This window comes from Cyanistes caeruleus, chromosome 1 (assembly GCF_971803275.1).
Source record: "Cyanistes caeruleus chromosome 1, bCyaCae1.hap1.1, whole genome shotgun sequence".
NCBI classification, from domain to species: domain Eukaryota; kingdom Metazoa; phylum Chordata; class Aves; order Passeriformes; family Paridae; genus Cyanistes; species Cyanistes caeruleus.
In genome coordinates, this window is record NC_141701.1 from 87238108 (window position 1) to 87254883 (window position 16776).

The 16776-nt window shown below is 43.4% G+C and overlaps 1 protein-coding gene and 1 long non-coding RNA gene across 12 annotated transcripts in view; one reads left to right on the forward strand and one right to left on the reverse strand.

Annotated features, from left to right (window-relative positions):
- Nucleotides 1-6482: 6482 nt before the first annotated feature.
- On the reverse strand, nucleotides 6483-14293 carry LOC147655704 (uncharacterized). Of its 2 annotated transcripts, none has more exons than XR_015290254.1 (5): nucleotides 14008-14293; nucleotides 11849-12129; nucleotides 10906-10983; nucleotides 10506-10601; nucleotides 6483-8653 (listed from the first exon to the last, which is right to left on the reverse strand). It is a non-coding gene; the product is annotated as an uncharacterized LOC147655704 (long non-coding RNA). The 2 variants fall into 2 exon arrangements; XR_015290257.1 differs by having other exon boundaries at nucleotides 10506-10598; nucleotides 14008-14283.
- The window catches only part of LOC147655705 (uncharacterized), a 47752-nt gene continuing 45239 nt past the window's right edge, over nucleotides 14264-16776 (forward strand). For 3 of the 10 annotated variants that reach the window (XR_015290250.1, XR_015290252.1, XM_086901342.1), the window contains exons 1-3: nucleotides 14264-14717; nucleotides 15395-15541; nucleotides 15935-16034. Coding sequence is in view for 4 of the 10 variants with exons in the window: in XM_086901342.1 (XP_086757468.1) it covers nucleotides 14694-14717; nucleotides 15395-15541; nucleotides 15935-16034 (271 nt within the window). In the remaining 6 variants the exon portion in view is untranslated. Of the gene's footprint in view, nucleotides 15114-15394; nucleotides 15542-15934; nucleotides 16035-16281; nucleotides 16712-16776 lie in introns of all 10 variants that reach the window. The other 7 variants (XR_015290247.1, XR_015290248.1, XR_015290244.1 and 4 more) reach the window with 7 other exon arrangements.

Consider the following 16776-nt stretch of genomic DNA (forward strand, 5'->3'; position numbering starts at 1 on the left):
CTAAGAAATTACTGGGACTCCTACAGGTTGGTGTTAGAGACCTCCACAGAAAGTAGGTGAGAAAGTGCATCCTGTCTTCTAGGGAATCTTCACAGCCTTGGAGATTTGTCTCTACAGCTGAGTTTATTAGCTGTACCACAGAGGAAGACAGAAGAACCCTGACAGTGGAAGAGTCAATGTCTGAAAGGCTTTCTGGCTGCTAGGGAGAAACAACTCTGTAAAAAAAAAAGTGGAAAAAAAAATAAAAAACACTGCTTAATTGAATCCCAGACTGATTCTGCAGCTTTAAGTGACTGTGGAGTTCCTAGGGTCTACACTAAGAGTAAAGCTGGTCATTACTAAAGGAAAGTTCACTGCTGGGTGTACACACCCCTGCAGTTTGCATGGGCTGAGATATCCTGCACACTCCACAGCAGACTGGGCTTACATTTTTTTTACTCAAGGCATTCCTAGCATCTCTGTTACGTTGTTTAAAGCTCCATCATTGGAGCTTACTACCTTTCTTACTACTCAGTCAACATTTTGTCTTCATAGTGACTGAAATAGGAGATGATATCAGAGAAATTATGGTGACAGTGCTTTCTCCTTGCACAGCAAGCAGCTGCTAGTGTGGTATTAATGATGGCTTGATGTGGCCAGAGATGTGTGAGATCAAGGTGCTCGGGGTCTGAGTAGCAGCTGAGCCAGAGTAGGCAGCAAGTGAGGCAGGACACTGCTGAAGTGGGATGCTAAAGAGATACGTGGGGAGTTTTCCTCCACCATCAAAAGGTGCTGAGGAAGGAAGTTTGGAAGAATCTCTTTCTTCCTTTTGCAACCCTGTGGGGAGGTTGCCAGCTGGCAGAGAGAGAGGCATGACAGGTGAGCACACCCAGCAGGGCAGTGTGGAGACTGTGTTTGCAGCAGTGCTCAGCATTTCTAGGCTAGGAGCACCTTGCCTGGGGGTTGAAGAGTAAGAAGGCTGTGGTTTGTTGTGGTGGAGTGTACGGGAGCACGGGCATGAGCTGGGGGCTGCTGCTGTGTATTTGAGACAGGATGTTCATAAGATCTGTAGCTGTTTTGCACCAAAGGTGCAATGAACTCCATGCATTTTAAAAAGAAAGACTGGCAACGTCAGATGGTCTCTGCTGCTGAGGCAGTAACTCCTTGATATTGAAAAGCCTGAGTGTACCTGTTGATTCAGCCTGTAGCTGTGAGCACTTCCCTGTTCAGGAGTGCTGAGCTGGGTGTACTCATTGACAGCCTCATACTTTCCAGCCACTCCTCTTAATTTGCTGCCTCTTGCTTCCTTCTTGTGTCTTGGGGCAGGTGATTCTCACCTTGTTCAATGGCAAATGCGTGCCAAATGTGTGCTGACTCGGCCGAGGTGGCTGGGGAGGCTCAACTCTTTAGAGAATTGGTCTTTGCTCTGAGCAGGATAGCAATTCATTCAAGAGGGTTTTACTGACTAATTTAATGGCTTTGATGTTGTGAGTTTGCTGTCCTTCATTTTGAGGCTGGGAAATGACTACTGGTTAGGGCCCAAAGTGTGTAATGCACCATGAGGTTTGCACAACACAGCAGACATAGCTTTAGCTGTCTTAGGCTATTTGGAAATGTGCACTGCCATGCACATAAATCAATGCATGATTAAATATTAGTCCAGCCTTATGAATATGGGGAGATTTACAAAATAACAGCAATATTACTTAGTATAATAATGTTTAAATTACTAGCAAATAGTAAGTATTTAGGCAGAAGGTGGGTTTTGGTCAATTTTTGGGTTGAGTTTTTCCCAATTCTTATACATTTTTATAATATAAATCTGGAAGAGTTATTTTGTTACTTTGTTGGCATTTCAGTGATCCTCAGGTGTTCTGAGATAAACAGAATTTACATGCTGTGTAATGCTCTCAGAATAATTCCACGCTCAAAAATACTTTTTTTACATGGCCAAAAAATATGAGACTAATTCCTTCTGCTTTGACCAGGAATGACTCTGTGAGACAGGGTGAAACTGTACTAGGGTAAAATTTGAGGAGGATCCAAGTCTAGTACATGCACATGAGAAATACCAGTGAGTGAGGATTAGGAGGTCAGTGGAAACAGAGCAGCAAAGCACTGGGTAAGGGCATGCCTTCTCTTAGATTCTCCAGGATGAGCAGCACCTTCCTCATGCAAGTCACAGAATCACTGAGGACAGTAAAGACCTCTAAGATCTTTGAGTCCGACTGTTAAGGTAACACTGTCAAGTCCACTATCAAACCATGTCCCTAAGTGCCACATTTAGGACTTTGGGGTCATTATCACTTAATCACCATAGGGCAGATGCTTAAGGGAGAGTGTCTGGATTCCCTGGCGATGAAAAGGCTTCTGGGAGACAAAGCATCTTTCTTTCCCTTTTCTTCAACAGGCACACTTGTGCCATTTCTCTCGCCAAGGCCTAGGGACAAAACCCATTATCTGACTTCGTGGTGGGAGCTGCCGGACAAAATCGGTTTCTTACAGAGGTTAAATGGGTAAGGACATTGCAGCACAGCTACAACAGTAAAGACACGAAAACTGCTGCTAACTAAGTACTGTTATTTAGTTACAAATAAGCCCCATACTGTATACAAAGATTTCTACTCCTAAAGCATTACATTTAATGGTTGAATTGATGGTAAATAGAGGATGAAAGTATTCCATAAAAGGTGGCTGTCATCCAGTGTGAACATCACCTCCAAGCCCGTGGCATCTGTCCAAGCCAGAGAGACCTCTACAAAAATTGCTCTTTTGCCTCTTACAGCCTTTGTCTCTTGTGGGACACAAAATAAGAGGAGAAGAATATCTGGCCACAACTCTTCTTTGTGAACTGACCTTAGGGGCTTTTGGATTCCTACCTGCTTTCCCAGCTGTTTGTTTCACTCAAAAAATTCCCTTAGGTCCTCTGGGGCCAGGCTCACCATTAAGTCTAGGCAGATTAGGTTTGTCTTTTTAAAAATATTGCAGATTTTATTTATTTATTTTTTTTAATTAGGCCAAGAGTAATGTGGTTTGTTTTTTTTCTCCTATGAGACCAAAGTACTGGAAAGTTTTTTACAAGCAGCCAAGGATAGAACTGGGATAGTGCTTGGTTTCTTGGCTGAGCTAAGGAGTTTAAAAACATATTCCAACCTTGCTTTTTCATATGGTTTTATTTTTAAAACTTTATTATTAAATTCAGTTCAATTTTAAAATGTTGCTATAAATATTTACATTTAGGAAATATCAGGAAAATCTTTAAACATCTCTAGCTCTTTTTTCATCTGTAAATCTGTTCACAGCACTTAGCACATGTTGCAAAATAGTTGTAGTTGACCTAGCATTGTCAGTTTTTCTGGAAAATTATTTGAGGGGTGTGCATGGGGGAGAGTAGGAGGAATACACTTATCTATAACCTGGAAACTTTAGAGCCTCTGTTTTTTTCAGGTTGCTATTAGAGATTACAATCTAATGTTGCCAAGTGTATTCAAGCGTGTTTACCCTTTACTGTGCAATTTGGAGGAGGAAGGGGATGAGTCCCAGCATTGTCGAACACATTTGACAACATTGACCTTCACAGATGACTTGGTTCTATTAAGTGAATCTTGGGATGGAATGCAAATTTTTTTTTTCTCAAGTTTTATAGGTCTCTTGCTAATGGACAGACCTCAAAACACAGGGGGAGAAGTGCCACAGCTTTACTTCCAGCCTGCAAAAGACTCCTATGTGAACAGTGGCTGTCTGGTGTGGGCAAAATAAATGGCACATCCCTCAATATGATTGATCTAGATAGTTCCAGAAAAATAGCTTGGTATACCTATATGTGGATCCATGAGCTGGAATATCTAAGCTGCCTCTTCTAGAAAAACTGAACAGGTGGTAAAAGCAGAGTGAGCAGGCTCTACTGAAGCCATTTGACAAAAGGGACATCTTGAAGGGATGTACTATCCCATGACTGATGTACTTAGCCAGCCAGGGTAATTGGAAAGCCGTGCACCTACAAACCCTTGATCTGGCAATTTGAGGGATCAGGGCTTGGTTACCCTTATCTACCTGTGATGTCATCCTGTATTCCAGCACTTGGGATGGATGTCTGGGTATTGCCACACCTTCTGGAGTGGTTCCTAGTGTTCAGGTCCAGAGTCTGCACAAAATTACTCAGTTGTCAGATGATATCACAGGATTGGTCATCTGGTACAAAGAAAGAGTTTGAACAACCATGACCTGTGGCAGGTGGAGATTAAGAGAGAATTCCTTCTATTTGGGACCTGAGAGCAATCACGATGATCTCAGAACTTGTGGGTGGTGAGGAACTAGTCTTGGGAGATCTCTTTGCCAAAGCTCATTTTTCCAAGGCCTTAAGACTGGCAAAGGTAGGAATTTCTGAATGGAACCAAGTCGCTTGTGTTGCACATGGGGCTGTGTGACTGCGAGCTTTGGAAGAGATAAAATTAGTGACAACTGGATTGAGCATCATTGGGGCATTTATCTCAGAAAGCCGACCACTGTGTTGGAAGTAAGCTATGCCACATTTCTGGCAGGGGGTAGGGGGGACACGCAAGAACTCTTGGTGTTCTCGAGCAGAGGGTGAGACTTGCTCATATATTAGAGGGTATTGCCCTTCAGTTCAAGATGGAAGGGCGAAGAGGCACAACCAGTTATGTGAACATACTGGCAGAGGAAGCTAAAGAATGGCTAATACTTCAGGAGTCACTTTTAAAAGACCACAAACATTAATTATATAAACTTTAAAATTAATTATATATACATAACCTGCCAAGGCAGATCAGGCTTTCTGGTGGACATGACTGTTAGATATGAGAGTAAACCTCACCACTTGCTGATGCAGTGATGAATGGCTGAGAATTCTACATCTGGAGGAGTAAGTTACGGACATGGCAAATGCCAGTAATATAAAACCCATTTGATTTCTTATAGGTACATGTGGGAAGTGCTATGAGGGTAATTACAGTCTACTAGCTGAATTAGTACTCTCAAGTTCCCAGTAAGCAAAGATTTCCCACTGTTGTTTAAATTAGGCTCTGTTGACATCTGTGGACATTTTATATACATTCACAAGTCAAGCAAGAACTATTTTCAGTTCTCTGTTAACCAGAAATTAGACCTGTTCCAGAGGATATAAAACAACTGGCAGTTCTTGACTTCTCCACTGTGTGCACAGAGGCTTCATAAAAGGTCAGTTATACATTTGCTTGATTTTACTTGATATTAACAGTGCATTAATTTTCTTTAGTTATTTTTATATATGCTTAGTGAGAGGTTTTAAGTTTGCTTTCCATCCCTACCTCCTACTTCCCCCCGCATGACACTTTTGGTTTATTCTTCTTCTAAAGGTCATTTTTTGAGCAGATTTTCTGAGATTTCTCTGCTTTGCAGTCCTTTAATTTTAGTATTTGAAATATCTTATAGTCGAATTCAGACTTGGATCTTGAACTTCCTCAAGGATTTGGTGAGCAGGTCTCCAGAAATATTTATGAAGATCTTTCTTCTCCCCACCCTGCTTCTGAAAACAAAAGTGGCTCCTAAAAATAAGGCTTTCCCCTTCTACTGGAAACCTTGTAAACACCTTGTGTTAGCAATTCTCATCACACCTTGTTGAGCTCTGAGTGTTGCACAGTGCCATTCGCATCTGCTCCAAGGGTAAGTAGGACTCTGCTTGTAGCAGGGATGTTTCCCTTTGTCCCAGCCATATCCCAGATATCCACATAATTCACAGGAAGATTCTAGTTATGTGCTTCCCTGAGAGGTGCTGTTAGGCCTTAGCTCCAGTGCATCTTCCTGCCATCTGCCACTTTCCTCCAGACATGGATTTTTCTGCTGGGCTTTGCAGCAGACTGGAGATGGTATTTGAAGAAGTAAAAAAAAAAAAATTAAAAATGCTGCTTCCTACTATGCTGGCACATGACAGATGCACTGTCACATGTATTGGTAACACACTGGGACCTAAAACTGGTACCCAAGTTCCACTACTGAAGATGCAGGCTGTGTGTGCTGTGTAATACAATAAAGCCCAGTCTTCCTGGGGAGCCTCCTTGGCCCTGCTCACTCTTACCTCCTTCCAAGGCAGTTGAAAACATCTGGGATCATTCACTTCTAGAAAAGAGCAGTTAATGGCAATAGACTTTGATACAAGCTCACTATGCAGTTAAGGTGAATCTTAAGAGAGTTTTTAAGCCAGAATTATAATGAATTATGAAACTTCTGTTTATTTTTTAGTTCTGGAGGAACAGTAAAATACCTATTTCTAGTTCATTTTTACAGCAACCCTGACTAGCAGGAATGGAGAAGCTTAGAAAGCAGTAGCCAAGGATATTACTGGATCGGGGGGCAAAGCCTCTTTGTGTAATCATAGTAAAAAATTAGGCTGTGAAATCATCTGGAGTTCTTTAGCCACTATCAGATTTTTGGCAAGGATTTTTGCAGTAAGTCAGTTGTGTAATGTTGGAAGGTAAAATCTTGGAAGATGTTACTTTCTGCTATAATTTTTTTTCTTTTTGTTATTCATTCCAGTTATTTTGAGTACTAAAACTGATTTAATGCGTCTGCCACACTGTATTGTCTTTGGGATCCAGAAATCCTTTCCTACCTCCTAGCACTGTGATTCCTGGGGGATCCTGAGCAAACAATGAAATCTTTGCCAGTATAAGCCTTTTTGCCTGCAAACTGGTTTCTTTAGCATTTTGAAGCAAACCTTAGCTCACTTCCCTGAACTGCCATCCCCTCCTGAGATCCCACATACCCTTCATCACTGTGAAAATGACAAAGCACTCCAAATAAAGCTCCTCATCATGCTCAATATTTCTTGGTGTTTCAGAGGATCTTTTTGGTATCATTTGTATATAAGTGAATTTAATCCTGTCCAAAAATCTTGTTTCATACCACTAGATAGTTATTTCCAAAGCAAATCAGGAACTGCTTCAAAGCTGGAGGTTTGCTCATAGTGTTCCACTCACATTTTAGTAAGACATCATCAGGAACAAGAGTGTAACTTCAATTTCAGGCTACCTGAACAATGTATCAAACAGTTTTTTTGCTTCTGCAGTTCATGGTCACCCAAGACAAGGTGATAGCCTTTCAGGGAAAGGTATTTTCTGCATGCCATCATGCCATGGACTCCAAGTATTGCAGTTCCAGGGGTAAGAATAAGGTTCTCTTTCACTGTAAGGATGTTGGCTACTTCCAAAAAGGGGAAAAATAGGGTAAAATGTTTGCATTGTGGATCCCTAAAAATCACTTAAATAAAAAAAATATGCTTGCTCTTCAGAAATTTCTGGCACCATTGATATCTATGATGTATCAAACTCAAAATGATCTTGTTTAATATCATATGTTCACCTTCTCAATCTCTCCCATACCTCCTATATAATCTTGACTAAAGCAAAATTAAAGGATTGGTGCTGTAAATGAGTTGCCTGAAACTTTGTGTGGTACAAAGTACATGACATCTGAATAAGATATCCTCTGAATAACAAACATTAGAATATGTTATTCAAAGACCACAGTCAGGACTGATCACCCTGTATAGTAATAATTTCCTTAATTTCTAGAGTAATGAGTAAAATAATCTCAAGGCTGCATGTATCATGTATATTTGAATCCTGCCCTTTGGCTGATGAAATGAGATTGCCCAAGTGCACTGTGTCCTTCCTAAGTAGTCTGTGTAGAAACAGCAGCCTTAGGAGTAAGCAGCTTTTGGTAGTCCTAGTCATTCAGGTAAGCCTGCTGAAAACCACTGAGCATTCCTTAATCCTGCTGGAACCAGGAAGACTCATTTTTGGGAAAGGCATTTCCATGAGTGAGCAGGAATAGGAATTTTTAAAGGCATTTTTGTTACAGTGGTGGGGTCTAGAATGTGTTGGGCTTATTGACACCTCTTGGGAGCACCAGCACTGGGATAAATCCTACATTCATCCCACTTTTGCTGACTTTCCTTATACAGCCTGAACAGAGAAGAGATGCAGCTGGAAACCAGTGCATTAAAACCCATTACCCCCCACACCCCCCAAAAAAAACCCCAAACAACCCAAACAACTGCAACAAAAACACACACACACAAAAAGTAAAGGTGTATCTGCTCAGGAATGGTGTGGATTCAGGACTGGCTGCTGCTGACTGTAAGCCACACCTGAGGAAAATATGTCAGAGCTGTAGTGGGTCCCAGTGGCTGTTACAGGTACTTAATGAGCAGTGATGTGTCTCAATGCACTAAATCAGTGGAAGGTGGTAAAATAAATTGTCATTTGCATAGGGTTGAAGACACACTGGTGTTTGGACTGAAATTTATCCTAAAGATAACATTTTCAAAAGGTATAATAATTAAATGTCTACTTATATTGAAATGTTACTATTGAGAATACCCATTTGCAAGTGAACAAGGCACTTGAACAAGGGTGAGATGGTTATGTACTAACTAAACAACTGATACTTAGTATTAAAGTTGAGATATGAGGCAATGCAAAATATTGGCTTTCCCACCTTGAGGATCAACTTTACCTTTTTCTTCAGGCAAAGAGTTATTAATGTGGACTTTTTTAATATGAGTAAGAACTTTCAAACCTGTGTAAAGTGTGTTGAAATGTCTTTCTCTCTTTTGGAGCCATGCAAACCCAAAACTGTTGAAGTCCAACTAACTGGTCTGCCTGGTACCTGGTATCTGATAAAGAAAAAGGGTACTATTTAATGAAGGGAACAAAAGAACACGGCAACTGGTATATTCTTTGTAATTACGTGTGTTGTTCAAGGATTCTGATCATTTGCCCCATGTCTGAGTAGCCAGAGGACCTTTCAGTGTCTGCTGGGTCTGAGACAACCAGTGAACCACAAAGCAAGTACTGATTGGTAACCCTGGAGTAAGGGCATCACTGATGAGATGAAATAACTTTCAAGATGATATTCTGGTACCTGAAAGAAGGGAAAAATATAAAAGTGCTTCTGTGAAAGGTAGCTCTACAGCAGTTGTTGTCCAGTGGTAGTACGCTTTGCAGTAACTCATACACATCGCATGACTTATGATTTTCTGTATGTGCAAGTACTAGGCTGGTCTAAAAGCAGGTTGATGGGGAGGGAAATAAATAGAAAAAGAAAGCACCTGTCTTTAAACCATAATGGTCTTCTAATGTTTCAAAGAGAGGCTGTGTAAGAAACATACCTGACATGTCAGTTGTGAATGTTCTTGGTGCTGAGCCAAGCCACCAGACTTTGCTTTTTAGTACTAGCAGTCAAAAGATAAGGATTACAGTCTGGTTAAGAAAACACTCACTACCTAAACACAGAGGGAATTTTGGATTAAAAGCTGTCCAGGGAAAGTCAATGAATGTATTGAAGGGATGTGTGGGACATGGGGTGGAGAAGTGGGCAGCTGTGTCAAAAATGGCATTCTGACTGCTATCACTGATTTCTTGTAGTATCTATTTTTTTAATAGCCATTTTTAGCATTTCATACATTTCACATTATTAATGGGCCCTATCACTTTCAGTCAGACGCAGTTCAAATGCAAGATATTGTCTCTTATATCTGAAATAAATTTAGAGCATGAAAAAGAATTTCTGAACATTTGACAGATAAGTATTATTTGCCGTTCCTAGGTGTGACTACATGGTTGTCTGTTGCAGTCAGCAACCTCAGGATCTTGTCCAGGGAAGCTGCAGGATTCTGGGGACCAGCATGGAGCACCAACAAAATGGGCCTTTGTTCATGAAACCATTTATTCAGCATGGGAACAAACTCAGATCCAGAACAGAGAGCTCCAAACAGAGGCACAGCAGGGGTTTTTGAGGGACAGGACCCCCGAGGGTCTCCACCCTTGAGGGTGGAGTTCAGGGTCAGGGACCAGTAGAAACACAGCAAGGGAGAAACCCCCAGGGACTCAAACCCAATCAGAACTCCTGGGCTGCCCTTCACAAGGGGTTTGGGGTGGGACAATGTTAACTCTTTGTCTTCCCTGAGGCACGTTGCCACAGCTGTAGTCCCGACAATTGTAGAATTACGGAATAATATATAATGTACTAACAATTTGTTGTCTTTGATAATTATGACTTCTTCTCCCAACCCCATGTGTATTACTCTTGATAAAAACTAATGTGCCCATGAAGACTTAAGAAAAATATTCAGAGTCTAGGAAAAGCCTATCTTCTGAAAATTTAAATTTGCAGTGGCTCTAGAGCTGAAATTTACGCTTAGGTTCAAATACACATCCAAATCAGGATGTGACACACCTCTTTGTAATATTAGGTAAATTAAGAGGAATTAGAAGTACTTTGATTTGCAGCTATAAAGAGAGAGGCTTTGCCTCCTGGAGATCTAGGATGAAGTTCTGGCTCTACAGAAAGAACAGGGAACAGACTACTGATTCCAGTGGGACCAGTTTTCCACCTTAGCCCTTTAATGTTTTCAAGCAAACTCAATTTTTTAAGCAAATGAGTAATATAGTCTTGCAACCCCCTAATGTTTCATGTATTGTTAGATGCTTGCTCTGCTTTATAATGTAAAAATCTGCCCTTCTTACCAGGCAAACTGGCATGACCTGGCTCTCTGAAAAGCACTGCTCCAATCTTCAGGGAATTTCCATATATCCCAAACTAGCACTCTCTGCTATTTTCTTCTAGTGGTAAAGGGAAGAAACATGTAACAAGGAAAGAAAAAATAATTAAGGAACAGATAGGCTAAACTTGGTTAATTTAAGCATTGCTTAATATACACTTCCCTTGAGTGTTCCAAGTTGTAAAATATATATAATTGTCTAATTTCCATATTTACAAATTGATAAAGTAAGAAAGTTGCCTGCTCTTCTTCCTGTAAGGAAGAAGTGAAGGGAAAAACAACAGTGAAAACTAGGCAAATTAACTTGTTTAAACCTCAGGGAAAATCAACCACAAAGACTTCTTCTTTGCTGTTAGTCAGCTTACCACTCCAGGAACTTCACAGCAGGTTTCCTCTCCTGCCATGTTGTGATCTTCAAGAAGTTCAAGCAGTGGCACATTAATCTACAGGATAAGTGAACAGGAAGATGGGTGTTAAACTTTCTGAACAGTTACAACAATCTAGGTCCAGTCTGTCTCCTTATCCATACAGACACCTTCTCTCTGTCCAGTCTGGCTGCTTATCCACATAGACACCTTCAGTAGCATAGCAAGCATTTTCCAAATATAGGACTAAACTAATTCTCAGTTTGTGGGAGAAGGACTTTAGTAGGTTTGTGAATTTGTCTGAATGGGATAGAGAGGATTTCTGGTGTGGTGGTGCTCTCATCGTAAGAACTAATTGTGGAAAAACTAAACATCAAGGAAATATCTTGTGCATTTAGTTTGGAGTGTGGTATGGTCTGAAGTAATCTCAGCTGGAAGTGAGTTTCCAGAATTTTTTTGTATGTGAAATCGTATGTTGCTTTTCGCAGGTTGGGTAGCCCTGTGCTGTGCCACTGGTGGCCTTTTGTAGCAAGTCAGGGCCACACAGGGAAGAAAAATGCTATGACTGCCAGTTTCAGTCTCCAGAGTTATTTTGACTATGGAACAGAGACTTGTTCTGTATTTTGGAGGAACCAAAGCAAAAGGCAGAACACACTCGTCAGTCTCTTGTTAAGCAAAAGGTTTAAAGACTTTTGAGCCAGTCACTTCCAGTTACTGTGAGCACACCCTTTGCACCTGAAGTAAACCAAACATTGTTCTCAGACCACTAACTACAGCTCTATCACAGTAATCCCAAGGGTGATGAAGTAATAAATTCCTGCTATTACAGCATACAGCCAAAGTCATGCATAGGCTAACTCTTGGCAGCCAAGATCCAGTGGAGATCTACATACACAATGAGTTCCCAATGATCACCCAGGGAGTAACACTGTCCTGGGTTTACCTTGCCAGGGCACTGCCTCCATCTGCCCTCCTTGCTCTGTAGGGACTGACAAGGGCTACACACACACACGTTGTGAGCAGGCCTCCCCTTCAAGTTTGTGCCAGGCTTCATCCAAAACCTTTCCCATGTTCTCAAAGATGGGTCCCTCATTACCAGACCCTTCTTCAGTTGCACTGTAGGTACTAATTGCCTTGCTCTCCCCATGAAGAAGTAGCTTGAACTGGTCAGCCTCATCTTTGTCCTTTATCTTCCATGTCATCTTAGAATGGCTCCCTTTCCTTCTGGAGGGCAAAGACAAGACAGTATTCCTCAAGAAGAAAAAATCTAGAAACAAAGTACAGTACAATTTAAAAGTATTTCTTCTTTGTCATCACTGCAACATTGTGAAGTCCTCTTGAAATCTATTTTTTCCATTAATGATAGCTGTCATGGGGAAATATGGCTATAAGTGGAGAGGCAATAAATGTACCAAAGAGGGCTGTAAATATATTGTAACATTTTTAAGGAAGAAGAAATAGCTAAGTAAATGAGTAAAATAAAGTAAAGTAATTCTCATACAATATTTTAGATCTGGAAAGCCTACTGAAAATATCAATAAGATAACTGGAAAGAATAAAAATAGGTTACTCTCTGTTTTGCCTTTTGTCAAACTAAGTTAATTGATTTAACATCATGTAACTGAACTGTGTCCAGAAAGCTCTTCTCCTCTGCTGTGGAATGGCTTCACAGCAAGGCAGACTAGAGTCCGGGCCCCCACTGTTATCCAGATCACAGTGACAACCTGCTGGTGCAGCTGGAGACCATCTGGACCTGTATAATCACAGAAAGACAAACTTTTTCAGCTCATGGCAGATCTACAGTGTCTTTGTGGACTCTTCAGGATTTTTAGAGTTCTGAGTTCATATTGTTGCCTTGCAGTTGGTGAGTGAGTTGGACTAGGTGACCTCTCCAACAGGAATGATTCAATGATCCTGTGATGATGTATTAAGCCAACATAATAATCTGCAGAGAAGAAGTTACCCTTCATGAGACTTAGCACCTTCATTAATGGATATTGTTTGTCATTTTCTGGTAGATAAAATAGTGCACTATTTTTGTTATACAGATGCAATAAAATGCTCCATTGCACAGCATTTGCATTTTTTCCTAGGGAGAAATTAGTCTTTTGCTCTTTTGCAAAAATGCCTCTAGCACCAGGAGTTGCAGCCCTCAGGAGTTTAAAATGGTCACCCATAGTACAAGAGTACATTCATCTCAGAGAGGGAAATCTTTTTACCATCTTAGTTATAATATCTGGAATATACAAGGATTGAGTGCTCGCCAATGGGAAGTACTAGGCTTAGGCATTCACTTAAATTGCAATTATTTTTAAAATTAGTAGTAAGACCTGAGTATTGTTTAGAAAAATATAACAGTTCAGTAAACTACTGTGAGTTCAAAAAAAGTAAATCTCAGAGACTCAAGGATTTTTGTGGCTGAATAAGATTAGGAATAAACTCCCGATGTTACCCCTATACATTCTTTTTTTTTTTTTTTTAACAATATAATAATAAAGTTTTGTGAGTTTTCATTTGGTGGGGTTTTTTGCTTGTTTTATTATTTTGTATTTTTTAAAATAAGGTGAACTTGAAAATATATTATGTAAAAACACATAGCATGGTTTTCTTCATTGCCAGCACCTACAGCTAGAGGCTGGTTCCACGTCTACAAACACTGCAACAGTGCTAGGGGCAGGTGGTGGATCACAGGGGGGCCCTTGTCGCCATGGAGGTGATGACAGAAACCATGGTGTTTGACAAGAAGGTGGCAGAACACATTCTGGAAGTAGTCATGGGAGACCCGGACTTCTGGCTGAGGGATGTAAGTGGTCTGTGGCTGGACTGCCCTGCCCTTCAGCCCTGTCAGGCCTTGTTCCTCTGTCCATTCCTCCCTCCCAAACCCAAGTGTGTCTGGCACCTGAAGTCACCTTAAGGCACCAGAAAGGGATGGAAAGGGCAGCTGAGGACATAGCTGCACTCCAGTAGCAGTACCACTCTCACCTCTGTCCCCTCCAGGTGCAAAAGATTGTGAGCTGCCTCTATGACAGCCTGCAAGACATCCAGAAACTAGCAATTCAGCACTGCTTCAACTCCCTGCTTATGAAGATGGCTGATAAGTACCTTGAGGAGGTAGTCACAACACTCTTAACATCACTTCACAAGGAGACAGGTGCTGGCCCTGATAATCCCGAGGGCTCGTTTGCTATGGGGAGAGAAAGCTTGAGATTCTCTGACTTCTAGACCTAAGGAATGCTACAGGACACCTCAAAGGAATGGGGTTCTCCATCCCACCTAGATTTCCAGCCCTGATACATTGTCTGAGCCAGCCCAGAGCCAACGTGCTGCTTCTGGTGGGAACACCACCTCAGTCCCTTCTGCCAGCCTGGGCAGGGCCCCTGGGCAGGCCAAGCCCAGTGGGGCTGGCCCAGGCCTTGCTGCGGCCAAGGCAGCCCTGCTGACAGAGGGCTCTGCCTTGCAGCACAGCCCTGCAACTTTGGGCTCAGATCTCCATCCAGCCCCAGATTCGGGAGAAGATACTAATGATACTTGTTAGCTTGCTTCAGTTCCTCTGGATGTCCAGTATTCCCAGCTCTACTGCAGAAGGCACTTGCATCCCTGATGAGTTGGCTGTGAGTTCCTAGAAAAGGCCTTGGTTTCCTGCCATGAGCCTGCAGGCTCTGCCAGTATACCTCACTTCTGTGCTTACTCCTGCAGCCATCCTCCAGGCAGTTTCCATCCAAGGATCTGAGTGATGAGCCTGACACTGGGAGCAATCAGAGGCAGCCAAGACTGGTGACAGCCTCTACATGCTGTCAGAAATGCATGACACGGTGAGCAGGGTGGTGTTGGAGACAGCCACGTTGGCAGCTGGAGTCTGGGGCCATGGATAAGGTGGTGGCTTGGCTTGGCCTGGTCTGGGAGTCAGGTAGGGAGGTGACTGCTCCAAACACCCTGCCATGGTGGGGCTTGGTGGCTGCCTGAGGAGTTTTTCAGGTGTGAATCAGTTCACTAAAATGAAACTGTCTTTCATACAGGCAAGAGAAAAGCAGGTTCTCCTGCCAGATATGATGGGGGTCCTGCAGGCTGGCGGTGCAGACCTCAAGATAAAGGTCCTAATGTTCTTTAAAAATGTGATGGGCAAACCCCCCACATTTCAAAACCTGGAGGAGGCTGTGGGCAGCCCCATCACTGGGCAGCTGGTAGAAAATCTGCTTCTCTTTGACTCGGTAAGGCTGAGGGACGCTGAGCCCTGGGACTGGCACTGGGCAGTGGGAGCTGCCCTGCAGCCCAGCTGTATGACCAGTACTCAGAGCAGGCTCTGCTCCTCTGGGCTCTTGTGGCTTCTGGGCCTTGCAGCTCAGCACTACTTCTCCCTACTGGATACTCTGGAATTCCAGATACTCTGGAATCTTACCCTAGAGCATATCCCCTCACCTCAGCCACGATCACCCTCTATCACAGTGGGCAGTAAGCTGCTGTTTCCGAAGCTTATCTTTCCTCCTTCCAGGAATGCAGCCAGCTGTGCGAGCTCTCCATCTGCCTCTTCAGAGACCAGCTGGAGCCAGTGGTGGGGAGCAACAAGAAGAGGAACAGCTACATAAGGAGAGTCCCACTCCTCTTTCGCATGATTGACCAGAACCCTGGTGTGGCCAAGGTACAGGTTTCAAAGCTGAGCAGTGACACAGACAAGGGTGGGCTGATGGCAGTGAGCCTGTGGGAAGGATCCCTGCAGAACCAATGTGAGCAGGGATGGAGAAGCTGGCATGGCCATTTCCAGCACCTTCCCTACCTGCTTCAGCAGGGCTTGGCAGCAACCCATGGCTATCAAACCCTGAATAGGTGTGCCCCCACACGTTTCTTTGCTGTCCCTGGCACATGTTGGAGGCCAGGACTTTGAGCCTCAATCCCTGTACCCCAGGGCTATCCTCTTAGATTCCTTGGTGAGGGCATATCCCAGCTTCCTAAAGGCAGGATTACCCCAAGAACAGAGCCAAGAGGTCTTCTTTGCCAGCCATGGTGCTATCTCACAGCTTCTGCTGTTGTGCAGGCCTTTGGGGAAGCCCTCCTTTCTGCTGCCAAGCTCCTCAAGTGGAAGGAGCTCACACCTGTTGGAGACACAACAGACATGTGGGATCAGCAACTGCTTGGTAAGGACAAGCCCCAGGGTGCAGGCTGGGTGAGAGCTGCCCTGCACCCAAAGCCCCCACCAGCCCTGCTACAGCCCCAAGCCCACAGCCTGGAGCCGCTCCCTTTTTCCTATCCTCAAGAGCAGTGCCCTGAGGGGTCTTTCCCTTCCCTGAATCCACTGAGTGGGAGGGCTCTTGGTAATGACGAGAGCTGGCAGGAAGGACTACCACAGCCAGTGGCATGCCCATCTCCTTGTCCTCTCTCCAGCTGGTGAAGGACAAGAGAAGAGCTGAAGAGTACCTGCATCAGAGCCTGCTGTACCTCAAGGACCCTCAGGCTACTGTGAGACAGGTGGCTGTCAGGTTCATCGGTGAGCCCGAGCCCCTGGAGACCCCCTTTGGGCAGCCTGGTCCCTGCTCCTGCTGCTGCACTGCCCTGTCCCTGCTGTGTGCAGGGTCTCTGCCCTCCCTGTGTCACCACTGTAGATCCATGTAGGTGGGCTTGGTGGCCACTTGGTTCAGTTCCACTCTTTGGACTACTGGTGGTTCCTGGGGTCACCTCTGTTAAAGGGAGAAGGCAGGGCCAGGAGCCAGGCTGCTGGAAGCATGCTAGGGAGCAGGAGCTGATGGAGCTTTGTGCCTCTGGCTGGCTGCACAGCACCTCCAAGGCATGGAGAAGCTGGATGAGATCTGCAGTGGTGAGTGGGGAGAGTGGATGTGAGTGGGATGTCTGTGAATCTCTTCAAACACAGGAATTTTCTCG